Below are 13,863 nucleotides of genomic sequence, written 5' to 3'. Positions count from 1 at the left end.
TACACCATAACGTTTATCGTATTTGCAACCCCAAAATTAACAAAATTTTAATGAAAACTTTCAACCAAACTACTTTTGATGTGGAGTTACACAGATAAATGTTTGTATGCAGTAAAACCATAGTAAAAAGACGATTGGACTTACGTATAGGTTTAGGAGTGGTGACAACGGGTGTTACAGGAGCAGTGGTAGGATTTGGATTTGCATTAAAAGGTAAAAATGAACATGCTTGATCAACAAGTTGTATATCATCCAATGCGATGTCACCAGTATATGAAATGCCAACGATGCCTTCAAAAACCAACTATAAAAATGTATATATTTAATAAATGAGCAGCACAAACATGACTGTTGATAGCTATTCACGTTGTTTTGCCGCCTAAACTATACCATTTTAACTTTTTAACGTCTGCAACTACTAATATTTACAAAAGTACTAACAATAGGTTACTATCACACACACTGCAATCCAAAGGCAACAATACTTAAAACATACCCAATATGTAGTGTTTCGTGATACAGTAAAGCGACCAAAGTTCCATTTGTTACCCTGAGCACCACTCAGTGTCCACTTGACCTCTTCATTCTTCTTACCGGACCCCCATTTTATCAAAACGTTCAGTTTTCCGACTGTTCTCCCGTACATATGATACCAAAATTGAACGCATCGTGTTGGGGTCGATTGGCTATATCGAGGACTAACAAGTCGAGCTTTCTCTCCTCGCGTGCGAGGCGAAGATGATTCAATGAATACGTAGGAACCTGATAAATTATGATTGGGTATTTTTAAAGAAACATTCTTCACATTTTATTCATTTCTTGAACAGAAATATTACAAACAACAAAAAACCAACAAAGATAACTTTCTGTAAACCCAACTGTAAATGAAACATCCTGATTGAATTTTCTTTTACAAAAATAAGAAAATAGCTTTGACATGTAACTTGATAACATTTGTACCAAAGGCAATAAATAACTTACCAGAGATGTTGCCAAACGTGTGATCAGTTTTTGGTCCAGTGTAGTATGATGGTGTGCTTCCTGAAGTAAGCAACCAATCAAAATTATCTTCTTTTTTGTCTTGCGTCCATTGACAAAGACCTTGTTCAAACGAGCACGAGCCTGTGAAGCGTAGAAACATAAAAACTTCATAAGATAAGAATGACCAGCAACAGTCTAGCGTCATATACAATATCAGAGTGTACTTACCAGGATTTGGGCAAGGCCCTGGGAAAAGTTCCACATCATCAATTGCAATATCGCTGGTGTTGCCAGATCCAATAACAGCTTTAAAAATATACTGAAACATAAACGCAAAAAATTATCTTCAATATATTGCAACAACAATGATTACACTGGAGACTATAGGGACTAATTATACAAAACCAAATAAATTTTTTTAAATTTACCACGTATTCAAGTATATTTATACCAGCTGGTGTTCAACCTCTTACGTCACAAAGTGTATTTGTGAAGTTGATGGTATTCTTACAAATAAGCTAACATTAATTTTATTTGCAATAAAAATTACATTTTCCGCTGCGCATTTAAATGCGTCGAAGAGTAGAAGAGTACTTATCACCGTTAATCACCAACAGTAGTTTTGAACATTAAACACGAGTACTTTTCAACATCAATTATCAGTACTTGACACGATCAATGCAATTCAAAGATATTTTTAGTTCTACCTGGAAGCTGTTTGTTGATTTCAACGTAGCTCTTCCTTTCTGCCACAAGTTTCCTTGATTTCCAGACTTTTTCCAAATCTCTGCCGATTGCACGCTGTCTTTGATTATAACAATCAGACTTCCCATAGCTTTTCCATACATGTGATACCAAAATTCCAAGCATTTACCACTTGGCGCAGGCTTTTGCATTGTACTAAGCAATTGAGCAACATCGTTGGCCTTTTGAGGATAAGATGCTTCTGCATACATGTAATTTCCTGTGATAATAACACAGATATGTACAGCGCATATTTTACGTCAAATTGAGAAATTTACACATATACAATGAAAACAGGAGGCAGCTAGTCTTTTTGTTAAGTACTTATTTTGTACATATGTAGAGTGTTTTTGCAATGTCACCAGTTTGGTGTTTGTTGCAAAAAGAAACACACAGTATGACATGTTTATTGTTTGCTTCATGCATCGTTCACTGTTTGAAGTTACAGAAATGTGGCAACTTCACAATAAAGTCCCAAAAATATGCAATCGTCCATAAAGTGTAACCGCACATCCTACGGGTGCATAAGTTAAGTGCTGCCATTTTATATATAATTACTGACTACTGGAATTACCTGATGGTGTCCTCAGTGTATGGTCATTGAAAGGACCAGTATTGCTAGACGATGTTGAGCCACTTGATCTTATCCAATTAAAGTCAGCTGTTCGATCATGTGTAAAGCCACACACATTCGAGTCTTCAAATGTACATTTCGATGGTGGTAGTACGCATGCGCCAGACGAGATAGTAATATCATCTATAGCGATGTCACTTTGATAACCACGACCTTTGATGCCTTCGAATATGATCTACAAGTATTCAAAGTAACGTGATTATTGCAAACCATACATTTATCACCATTAAAAATAAACCATAAAAACACTGAATATCTCCTATTTAGTCTCAGATACATCATATTCGCTGTTCATTAGCTACATTGACAGTAAACACATTGTTATCTTCCTTATTAACAACAATCATATTGAAAATATCTCAACCTCATCACACATTTATAGAACATACTTTAAGACCAAACAAACAATTGACTACACAACTTCTGAAAACATTCCTAATAACAGCTGTCACAAAACAAATAATTCAGTTTTCAGTTCCCGGAAAAGCGGAACGTTCACAACTTCTCGTATCTGCCAACCTGAAATGATTTTGGTGCTTTAACCGTCATTTGAGCATTCAACCAATTGTTGCTATGAGTTCCATTTCGTTGCCAGAACTTTGTCATTTTACTGCCAACTTTAAGCCAAACTGTTAGAGAACCCGTGTGATAACCATACATGTGGTAATAAAACTTTAGACAGCGTCCAGATGTTCTCGGTATGATGTCAGATTGAAGACGAGCATTGTCGCCAGGTTTTCGTGGATGAGACGTTTCGATGTATAAGTACCAACCATATCCGTTACCAAGAGTGTGATCGATACTCGGCCCAGTCCCACTAGATGGAGTTTTACCTCGGTGTCTTTTCCAGTCGAATACATCTCCAGTGGTGACCTGTGTCCACGTGCAAAGTCCCTGTTCAAAGTTACAGTTGTATCCAATGTTTCCTGTATAAATCGAAAAGCAGCTTGAGCGAATGAAATACGATTTCTATAAACATACGAAGGAAAGGTAATCTCGAAGATTGCAAAAGTTCAAATTCAAAACACGAGACACAGTTGCAATTCGTATGCATAATTGATGAAACCTTGACTGTAAAAGGCAAAATTATTAAAATTATCATTTAAACATATTTTCATAGGATGTAAACAATTCAGCATAAATATTGCTGTCAACTTGTGTCCTCCATTACTGATAATTCTTAATTTCTTGCCTTTTATACACCAATGGAAATTGAAGTCTTGCGATAGAAAGATTTGATTCACTAATGATCACCATATTTGATTTCCGCCCCCAATATTTTGTCAAATGTGCATCATTGCTCGTGTTTATTACCTGAAATAGTAGTAGGAGATACGGTGGTAGCGGGTGTTGTTGATATTAATGGATTAGCTGAAACAGGCACGATATCACAACTTCCTTTTCTGAATTTAAAATCATCAATGGCAATATCACCCGTATAACTTGAGCCACGAACACCTTCGACAATAATCTAAACAGTGAAAAATCTTCCAGAATCCAAATTTTGGGAAAAGTCCCTTACTAAAGAAACTGAATTGTCCTGATTTCCACAGATATACTGTATCAAGATAAAGACGACAACTAAATCGTTTTTAAATGTTCACCACCAGTTATAAATTAATCAATACAAAGAACCCACCATATACATAGCCCGCCCCCTACCATTCCCTCCACAGTTGGATTCTAAACATAACATGTAGTCAACTAATTATATATTGGCATGAAAACACAGATAAACTATCTCACAACGGTCATGTTCCATGCATTGTTAGAATAATAAAGCCAACAATTAATCGCTACTGGCGTACGTATATTTAACTAGCCACAGTGAATAAAATATGTGTGACTTACTCGATGTTGCTGTAAGTTAAAATCCGCCATCACTTGACCGCTAAGCCATTTATTTCCCTTGTTACCACTGAGAGTCCATAACAATTTTCTTTTCCCTCCAAGTGGTTGATGATATATATTCAAAAAACCAATGCCATTTCCGTACATATGATACCAGAACGTAAAACAACTAACACTTTTATTAAAGTAATCACTAACAAGCCAAGCTTTATCACCAGGCTTTCTTGGGCTGGAAGCTTCTATGTAGAGATATTTGCCTAAAAAGAAGACCACAATAAGAATAAGGTGTAATTCGAAATCTAATAATCAAAATAACAGGCTAAGAAACATTAAAAACCCTTTCTCTAAGTAATGTTGCATTTTAAGATGCCAAGTTTGATGGTTTTATACCCGTTGAGGAGCCTTTTCTATCTTTTGTAGGTCCCGTCCTGTGGCTTGAAGTTCTACCAGAGCTGGAAATCCAGTCAAAGTTGTCTCCTTTCTGAACATTGTTCCAAAGACAGTCGGCAGTTGTCAATGATGTTTCAAAATTACAATCACCTGAGCAATAAATTAAATGAATGGAATACGAAAGAATTATTTACATAAGGTTATCTATTTATGTTATTACTAGAGCGAAAGAGAGGAAAATATTTTTTAGCACAGAACCTCCAGCAGTCACTATTAATTTTGACTAAACACATCAATATGAACGATTATGATTTTGATTTACAATTTAAAAGAAAGGAATTTTTTTTTTTGATGATCACCTGGTAAAATACATTCACCATGTCTCAAAGTTATATCATCCAGAGCAATGTCCCCTTGATAGCCTTTTCCTCGTACACCTTCAAACATAATCTAAAATGCATAAGGAAGATAGCCGTGAAATATGACTTTAGTTTGATAACATGATGGTAATTATCTTGTATGATGCATGACCACGAAAAGTTAAGGTTGAAAGAGCCCTTTGGAAAAATATTCATTTGCTCACTCTTGCATTTGAGTTTATTTAGTTAATAAGTGAAGATATTCGAACAACACATGTACAAACACTATGCAGTAAGAGTTCAAACTACGACTAAATAATTTATAGCTACTTACTGTATATTCCCCTTGTGTTATTTTTACAGTAGCATCCGCCTTGTACCAGTTATTAAGTTGATTGAAAGATCGAGTCCATATCAATTCCTTGCTCCTGTTCTGAAGTGTGTATACATTGAGCGTATTGACATGCCTTCCGTACATGTGATACCAAAATTGTAGACAAGAAGCAGGACCGTTTGCCGTAAAATTTTTCTGCACAGTAGCAGTTTCATTTACTTTACCATAGGATGTTTCAAAATAAATATAATAACCTAGGCACGAGAAAAAAATATGAGAGAAACAAAATCAATGTAAAAAATATTAGGAAGCGCAAAACTATTATTTTATTCTGCTGTTCATTCATCATTACCATGATTAAGAGATGTTTTTAAAATTTTTATTTGCGTAGTAAATGTTCAACTAACCAGATGAGCTTCCTTTTGTATGATCCACAGAGGGGCCAGTCTTATAGCTTGGAGTTGCACCCTTTTGTCTAAGCCAATCACCTTGTTTTGTGTATCCACACCATCCTTGCTCAAATGTACACAAGTTGGCTGCAAAATTCAAGCAATAATTACATCAAGCATGACGTTATAGTTTTTGAACTATTTCCAACCAACTGCAGCAGGTGCAAAACTACAAAGACTGGCAAACTTTTAAAGATAATCCTTTTTAAATGGAAATTGTAGTACAAACTGTCAACCAAAGAAAAGGTTCTGCTATTAATCGATAAAGGAATACTAAATTCATGTCCTTACGATCGAATGAGCATGATCCATTGGTGATTGTAATGTCGTCAATTGATATGTCTCCTTGAAAGCCAGTACCTCGACTAGCTGAAAATGTTAACTAGAAATAATAGAGAAAACCATAGTACCATACGCTTAAAACTTGCTTCTCAATGTATTGGTTTCAATACTTATACGTACATTGTATTCAGTGGTTGAATTAACATCAATCTCGTTTATCAACCATTCATCTCCTTGGGTACCCGATTTACTCCACAAAATTTCACTGCTGTTTGAGCTTATCAAAACATCTAACTTGCCAATATGGGATCCCCACATGTGTGACCAAAATCTCACACATGATTCACCAAAGGTTTTTATCGGGGGACTGGTGATTCGAGCTACTTCACCATTTTTTCTGCTCGTCACCTCAATATACAAGTACCAACCTATGATAAAATTCATCAAAATATATATTTCGAATTCGCAGAAATGGCAACAGCCTATTTCGTTATTACATCGATGTTGGTACTTTTATTCCTGATACATCTAATATATCAAATATCATTTTGACCATAGATGATAAGCATCTTAAAGTTGATAAATCTACTCCACTATTTCTTCCAAGTAATGCAAAAACAGTGACAGTGTTAACGGGTTTGTTTGATACACAAACATCAGTGTTATATTTCTACCACAGAAACTTTACTGTACTATATGTGCTAGCTTAGCTATTTCCACTGTACTTTCCGGTGACAATTTAGTAACGATTTCATAAAAAGACTCACCACTAAGTTGGCAGTTTCCCCATTTGCCCTGATATGTTTTCGTAGTAGAACACCATAATGCTGTGTGTTTAGTCTTTGTACATTGATGGTATTTAGCTCCAAGATAGGTGAATGGAAACACACATTGCTTTCCACGATCCGTTGCTCCACCAGGTTGAACAGACAGTTTTGTATACACTAACACAAAAACAAGTGCACGAATAAACAAAATTAAGACAATCTGCAGCCTGTTGACATTTACTGATAACCATGTCGTGAAAACATGCAAGTGACTGATGTAATCACAAAGTTGTGGTACGAAAAACATTAAAATGTACACGTGTGTTTACATAGAAGATTCCATGTCATTTATAGCGCCTGTAAACGTGTGTTTACATACAAGATTCCATGTCATTTATAGTGCCTGTAAACGTGTGTTAACATAGAAGATTCCATGTCATTTATAGCGCCTGTAAACGTGTGTTAACATAGAAGATTCCATGTCATTTATAGCGCCTGTACACGTGTGTTAACATAGAAGATTCCATGTCATTTATAGCGCCTGTAAACGTGTGTTTACATAGAAGATTCCATGTCATTTATAGCGCCTGTAAACGTGTGTTAACATAGAAGATTCCATGTCATTTATAGCACCTGTAAACGTGTGTTTACATAGAAGATTCCATGTCATTTATAGCGCCTGTAAACGTGTGTTTACATAGAAGATTCCATGTCATTTATAGCGCCTGTAAACGTGTGTTAACATAGAAGATTCCATGTCATTTATAGCGCATTGAATATTTATAGTACATAATATTTCTTCGAATTTTTTTCTTGCAAACTTACAAGAATAATAATATTTGTCTATAAAAACAATTATGAATCACATACCTGGAACATTGAAACCAGTCAAAGTAGTGTGATCAAAACTTGGACCAGTGTTAGTCGAGGACGTTGAACCACGATGTCTTGTCCAGTTGAAATCATCGCTAGTATCCTGTATATAGCCGCATAGTCCTACCGGGTTTTCAAAATTACAGTTCCCATTTTCATCAGATCTTGTAACTTAAAAAAAAAAAGTTAAAGTTGACTTTATAAAATGAGGCTATTAAATTTTATCTCATAAACAAAAATCTCGAAAAAAATCTTTAGTTAAGATAAGTGAGCTAATCCTGATCAAAATCGTTTATTTTGCTGTCGCAGTAGGTTAATGTCAGACATTATTGTTTAAAAACAAAAAAAGGCATAAATTCTATATTCAATACATCATCAAAACACTAAAAACTGGAGAATGTGCTGTGCGTTACTAAATTACGGGGAAGATTTAAAGTTGGTGGCATGTCACCCTTTTACAGTCATTCAAAAGCCTTTTACTTCAGTCAATCAAACTTCAGTAAAAAACAAGGATACGCAGCAAGCTTAACAATGTAAGTTGGAGTTATCTATCAGATGAGCTATCTATAATTTATCTGAGTCTCATATGACCTTAATTTACATAATATGCGCCAAAAGATTGAACATTTCCACGTACGGGCATTTAAATCACAATTACATAAAAAGCATGTTTCACTGCAGTGCTTTCGGTAAAAATTACTGAATACAGTTCTCAGTAAATTGACATAAAGAAATCTAAATAGTCCAAGAAAAGAAAGTAAAGTAAATTGTGCATTGGTCTTTAAGGTATAAAAAATGTCCAGAAAAATGTTCTACAACAAAAATCCACATCATTTATTCAATTAAGTCTCAGCGAACTCATATTAAAAAGGATTACAGACGGAAGTAAATATTGAGAGATTAAATGTGGTGAAACAATTGTTTTTCATAGCTTGTTTTTCGACGAGTCGTGACACATCAAAACAAGATATTGCACTCTTTTCCAAGCAAAAAGAAAATTTTAATTAAATACAACTGAATAACAATTATAGAATGTCAATCGCCATGGACACAACATCTTATTATAGCACATAGACTGGTAGCAAAGCCAGTCAGTTTTTACTCCTGCCATACAAAATTTTTGTGTTAATTTACTAGGAAAAGAAACAATGAAATTTTAAAATTTCCCTAAAGAAATGAATATTCATTTTATGGAAAAATTTGAACTGCATGAACCAAAATTTGGGCTAGCTTTGCAATTGCAAACAGAACAATCAATTTACAATACTAGTCTATACATGTATGTATGAAAGAAGACGCAAATTAAATGTGTTTGATTACTTGTATTAGTATTTGATTACCTGTACAAATTGCAAGGACAACAAGTACGTGTAGAAAAGTTTCAAGAAACTCCATAATGGAGCCCTCTTGAACGAGTAAAAAACCAACTGTTTCCTTTAAGAAAAATCACAACCTAGAAAATGGACAGTAATAACTTTATTTAGTTGCACAAGGTGTATTACTAAAAAGACAAAGTTCCAAGGAATTAAGAAATACGACTGACTTTTTCTCAAAGTTCGTGTACATTAACAAATTGCAACTTGCTCACAAAGATGACAAGGACTATTGTATATTATGATTTGCGTCGCATGTTCAAGACATTGCAACCTTATGTTACATACACACATGTTACTGATAAAAACCACGCCCTAGTGCGAGATCACGTACATTAAATTATACGAAAACAAAGCAACGCAACAGGCAACGATGATTATTCTTACTAAAATCATAATGACATGTGTTTTTTTTTAGATAAGAATGCTACTATCATTGTTCATAATATAAAGAAGAATATTAAAATGGCATTCTCAAATTATAAATAAAGTATATGATTTTGAAATGCATCCAGATTATCTGTGAAACGTCATCAAGTTCCTCAAATCGTTGTTTAATCGATGAATGAAAAATGACAGAAATATTGTTGAAAAACAACACAATAATTATCACAAATCAAAATTTTCTAGAAAAATTTATGCAATAATCACACTAGTTTTGCATTATGTAAAAATTTCTGAGTAAAAGATAAAGGGTGAAAATTTCCAGACAAAACGATCGTCTTATAACGACAAATCCTAGCGCGACATTCTTCAAGGAGCGCGGTTATAAACAAAGACAGATTGACCTCTGTTTATTTCAAATGATTTTCAACATGATTTTAACAAAGTTCTCCTTGTTCAGCATATTCCACAGTTATTTACTTAAGCTAGATGAGTCCTGTCTGGTCTAAAGAAAACTTTCCTTACATTACCTACTTTCTCAACATCCACCTAGCGATAGACAATAAATCACATACTTTACATTCATAATCACTTAATCGACCATCCAACCCAACACGACATTATCAATTTTTGATAATTTAATTGAAAGGAAAAACACGAACCAGCATTCATAAGACCACTAGGTATTAGAAAATCCATGATCAAACACACTTTGTTTTTACAAATGTTGAAATAATCCTGCATAATAGAGTTAGTTGATGACGTTTGCAATTCTGTGTTAAAACATATAAGTAGCTAATTCTCGCATACGAGCTCATACGACTTTTAAATACGAGCAACTGAAAAAAATGTCTACATCACATTAATTGAAATCAAATAACTAAGAGAACTGGAGTTCGGAGACATAACATGTCGACTTAGTGGAATGAAACAAACTTATTTGGTTTCGACCGACATTCAAATACCACACGTGTTTTTAACAAATTTAGCCGTAGGTAAAAAGTAGCACTAAGCACACTCAACATAGTGATTCACTTTGTTACAGAAAATGATGGGTAATAGATGTATTGTACAAATTAATTTGTACCAAATACTTTATTGTGCAATAAAAAGGAGAACTGTACATGATCAAGGTAAAGAATAATGTCTTGAAACAACAATTTGATTAAGAAAAGCATAAGATAAACAAGAAATATTTTTATTTCTACTGGATTAAATCAATCATACATGGAAGCAATCGTCAAGAACGCGCATCCTGTAAATAAGACTTTGACGCCTTACCCCATCACCTAGTGATACCATAAAAAACGAAGTTTGCGCAAAAGGTTTAACATAAAAGAGGTTTTCCATTAAAGTGATCTATTTATTGTATAGACACAATGTTTGCTCATCAAACACACGGGAAACATTTGGTGGCCTTACAATGTATGCAAAATAAACGCAAGTGTTAAGAATACTTCAGATTTACGACCTCGTGTTTCAGGAACCGCCATAACGCAAATTTACGCGACGCATATTTTGCAACTACGCTTTTGATGACGTAAGATTACCATCTAAATCTAGTCATGCATACTGAAGCTAATTTCAAACATATCACCAATGCTGCTTGTTTAGAAACCAATCATTTAATGAAACCGTAGTTTGGTGATCTGCGCGCTTTCACAACATAAATAGACAATGCCTAAAATTACACCTAACTGACATTGCGTGTAGTGACCTTTCTCTTACCTTCAAAGATAAGAATCACAGATAACCAAAGTAACCAAACAGTCGCGCAAGGATTCAGAGACACGATATGGATTCCAAATGTTGGAGATAACAGAAATTTTACCCACTGTAAGTTCGCTTGCAAAACGTCAACTCTCTAGACAAGAACCCTATCGCGACCACAAACAGGTATAATACACCAAAGGCATCCTATTCTTTACAAGTAATTAGATCCCATAAATCTGTCGGGGCATATTCTGCTAGCTGATACGAGACAGTTTGACCAATCAAATCGCCCGAATTGGCTTTCGTAAAAAGGATGTGACTAATACCAGGACTCTTTAACTTCCCGTAATGTTTTCTACAAAGTAAAAAGTTTCAATTCAAAGAACGCACAAACGCGAAATCTTTCCTAGAACCATTAATTGAGCAATTAGAATAAGAATATCGCGTTTAAAAATTTTTACAAATAATGTCGCCATTCCAATATACATTAATTAATAAATGTTAAGATGATGACTTAAGCAAGGCTTAATTTGAAATTAAAACATTCACTGTCCATGCCTGCAGTTTAAAGAGGCTATCAGCACATGCCACAATGAACCCTTTTGATAAAACTTGAGTGAAAATTCTAAATCAGTAGTTTGTAAGGAATCCTTAGTGTTGCAAACACATACAAAGGAATCAACTACGCTCATAAGTAAATACAGAAAGTTTGAAAAGGGGCTGTGGGCACATTTTGGAAAAAAAAAACAGACTCTTACTGGTTATTTTATTGGCATTTTGATTTGCTACAAATATCTTTGGTAAGGCCTGGCGTGACTTGGTACATGCTCCTTAAATGAACTTACGGGAAACAAACATGTGCTTGAGTTGATTTAACCAAAAAACTTTTTTCTCGAATTTTTGAAAAACAAACTTTACGGATGTATAGGGGTTGCACGTGCCTTCAGGTCAGGTGACGGACTTGAAAGTTCATAATTACATAATCAATACCACGAAAAAAAGAGCCGAAATATACATTATGATTAAAGTGTGTGAGCTTTCTCAATAACATCCTACACAATAACGTCCTGAACAATATATTGTCGCAATAAACTGGAATTAGTCCAATATATACATCACTTGACGCAGAATGCCCCTTGTTCAATAACCCCCACACACACACATGCACAAACACAAAGATAAACCCATCTCATCTGTTCTTCTATACTCGCTTCAGTCTTCCTATCTGTAGGTAAATTTATTATATCCACTAAAACATGGACTGCACATTTTTCAAGAAATTATGTGAAATATTGATAGAATCATGGAATGTCTACAATGTACGTATTGTGGTGTGTTAGAATATGTGCGTCCTTTGACTTTTCCGACGAGAGCACAGTTTCTTTATCATGGAGACGTTATGACTCATTTCGTGTGGGTGTTGTCACCACTTTATACAGCACAGCACTTTTCAAAGATTTAAGAATGACATGAGTATACAACTAATCTCGATATAAAAACATGATCATGGTTTCCTACTCATACATAAGATGACATAAGATGAAGAAATAGATTCTTAATGGTAATATAAAACAATATGACACATCCCACACACTTCTTTTCAAATGAACGTGCAAGGTCACAAATGGAATACAATTTTAAGAAGTTTTTTTCAACTGACGTCTTTGAGTGAACCGGATGTAAAACGATCGTATTACAGACATTCTATACGAAATAATGGTGATCACAAAACATCTGATATTCATATTATAGCGCTGCCAATTATAAAATCATCGACTACTCTCCTTTCATATATGTAATCTGAAACATGAATAGGAGTCATCTTTTTCCATTTATAATAATAAAAATACTTTGCATTGAAGGTGTCATTAGTATGCCGAAAAAGATAAACATTTAAAAGATTATATTTATGTATATTTATGTTTGTCATGTTGCTATGCAGCTATGAAAATAATATCATCCTCGTCAAGGCTTCACGCGTGAGTAAAAACATCCCACACATTTTTAGTCCAAGCAAGTTATGAAAAATGCTTCACAAAGATTTCCGTTACTTAAATATATCAACCCATATGCAGCATATCACTCAATATAAAGCAATAATAAACGCCGGTAAGGTTTAAAAAAAAATAAACTGTGTTGATAATGTGCCATGTTAACAAAAATCATGCGCTACTTGCCCACATTGCAATATCATCAAAAGTTTAATGCCGGTATAGCTAATTTTCGTCCACTGTTTTAGCGAAATTAATAACTTGCTTACGCTTTTACATACGATCAACGTCCCACGATTACATCATACATTTTGCTAATGTTAAAGTGTATTAGGTATTAGCGTTAAGCATATGAAATAAGTTAAAATAATCCTTGAATTTTACAAAGTTAATAATTTTTCATAAATATGCATTTACTAGCATTGGCTGTATACACTGATGAGAAGTAGCTAAATCACGTCGAAATGAAAAATGCAATGACACAATCATTCTCATGAGTGACGTAAGACCACGTGATCAGTCTTGTTAATATCATTTTTTTCCATACAAGGACGACTTACCTGGCAAATACTTGATATTTCCTCTTTACATTCCTTCTTCAATGGTCTGATATATTTAACACAAGCGTTCAAAATAGCTGGAAAATAAGACATCATGAGAACGATGAACGAAATGAAATTACAAAAATAAAATTATTACAAGACAATTACTACTTATACTTTCCAGATATTTGCAGTA

The 13,863-nt window shown here is 34.3% G+C and overlaps 1 protein-coding gene across 3 annotated transcripts in view; it reads right to left on the bottom strand.

Annotated features, from left to right (window-relative positions):
• Window positions 1-13,863, bottom strand: part of LOC124452685 (MAM and LDL-receptor class A domain-containing protein 1-like) — a 61,421-nt gene that overhangs the window by 47,278 nt on the left and 280 nt on the right. For all 3 annotated transcript variants that reach the window (XM_047003274.1, XM_047003271.1, XM_047003273.1), the window contains exons 2-21: window positions 13,686-13,762; window positions 11,150-11,489; window positions 9,005-9,117; window positions 7,662-7,835; window positions 6,792-6,968; window positions 6,205-6,452; window positions 6,034-6,124; window positions 5,701-5,829; window positions 5,294-5,547; window positions 4,960-5,050; window positions 4,601-4,750; window positions 4,211-4,467; window positions 3,674-3,830; window positions 2,879-3,285; window positions 2,300-2,534; window positions 1,689-1,945; window positions 1,210-1,300; window positions 982-1,122; window positions 497-762; window positions 145-304 (exon numbers count right to left, since the gene is read on the bottom strand). In XM_047003274.1, the coding sequence (XP_046859230.1) occupies window positions 145-304; window positions 497-762; window positions 982-1,122; window positions 1,210-1,300; window positions 1,689-1,945; window positions 2,300-2,534; window positions 2,879-3,285; window positions 3,674-3,830; window positions 4,211-4,467; window positions 4,601-4,750; window positions 4,960-5,050; window positions 5,294-5,547; window positions 5,701-5,829; window positions 6,034-6,124; window positions 6,205-6,452; window positions 6,792-6,968; window positions 7,662-7,835; window positions 9,005-9,059 (3,340 nt within the window). In that variant the 5' untranslated portion in view covers window positions 9,060-9,117; window positions 11,150-11,489; window positions 13,686-13,762. The remainder of the gene's footprint in view (window positions 1-144; window positions 305-496; window positions 763-981; window positions 1,123-1,209; window positions 1,301-1,688; window positions 1,946-2,299; window positions 2,535-2,878; window positions 3,286-3,673; window positions 3,831-4,210; window positions 4,468-4,600; window positions 4,751-4,959; window positions 5,051-5,293; window positions 5,548-5,700; window positions 5,830-6,033; window positions 6,125-6,204; window positions 6,453-6,791; window positions 6,969-7,661; window positions 7,836-9,004; window positions 9,118-11,149; window positions 11,490-13,685; window positions 13,763-13,863) is intronic.

This window comes from Xenia sp. Carnegie-2017, unplaced genomic scaffold (assembly GCF_021976095.1).
Source record: "Xenia sp. Carnegie-2017 unplaced genomic scaffold, XeniaSp_v1 HiC_scaffold_25, whole genome shotgun sequence".
In the NCBI taxonomy this organism is placed as follows: Eukaryota; Metazoa; Cnidaria; class Anthozoa; order Malacalcyonacea; family Xeniidae; genus Xenia; species Xenia sp. Carnegie-2017.
The sequence above is the reverse complement of the archived record's forward strand: the minus strand, read 5'-3'. Positions and strand labels throughout refer to the sequence as shown.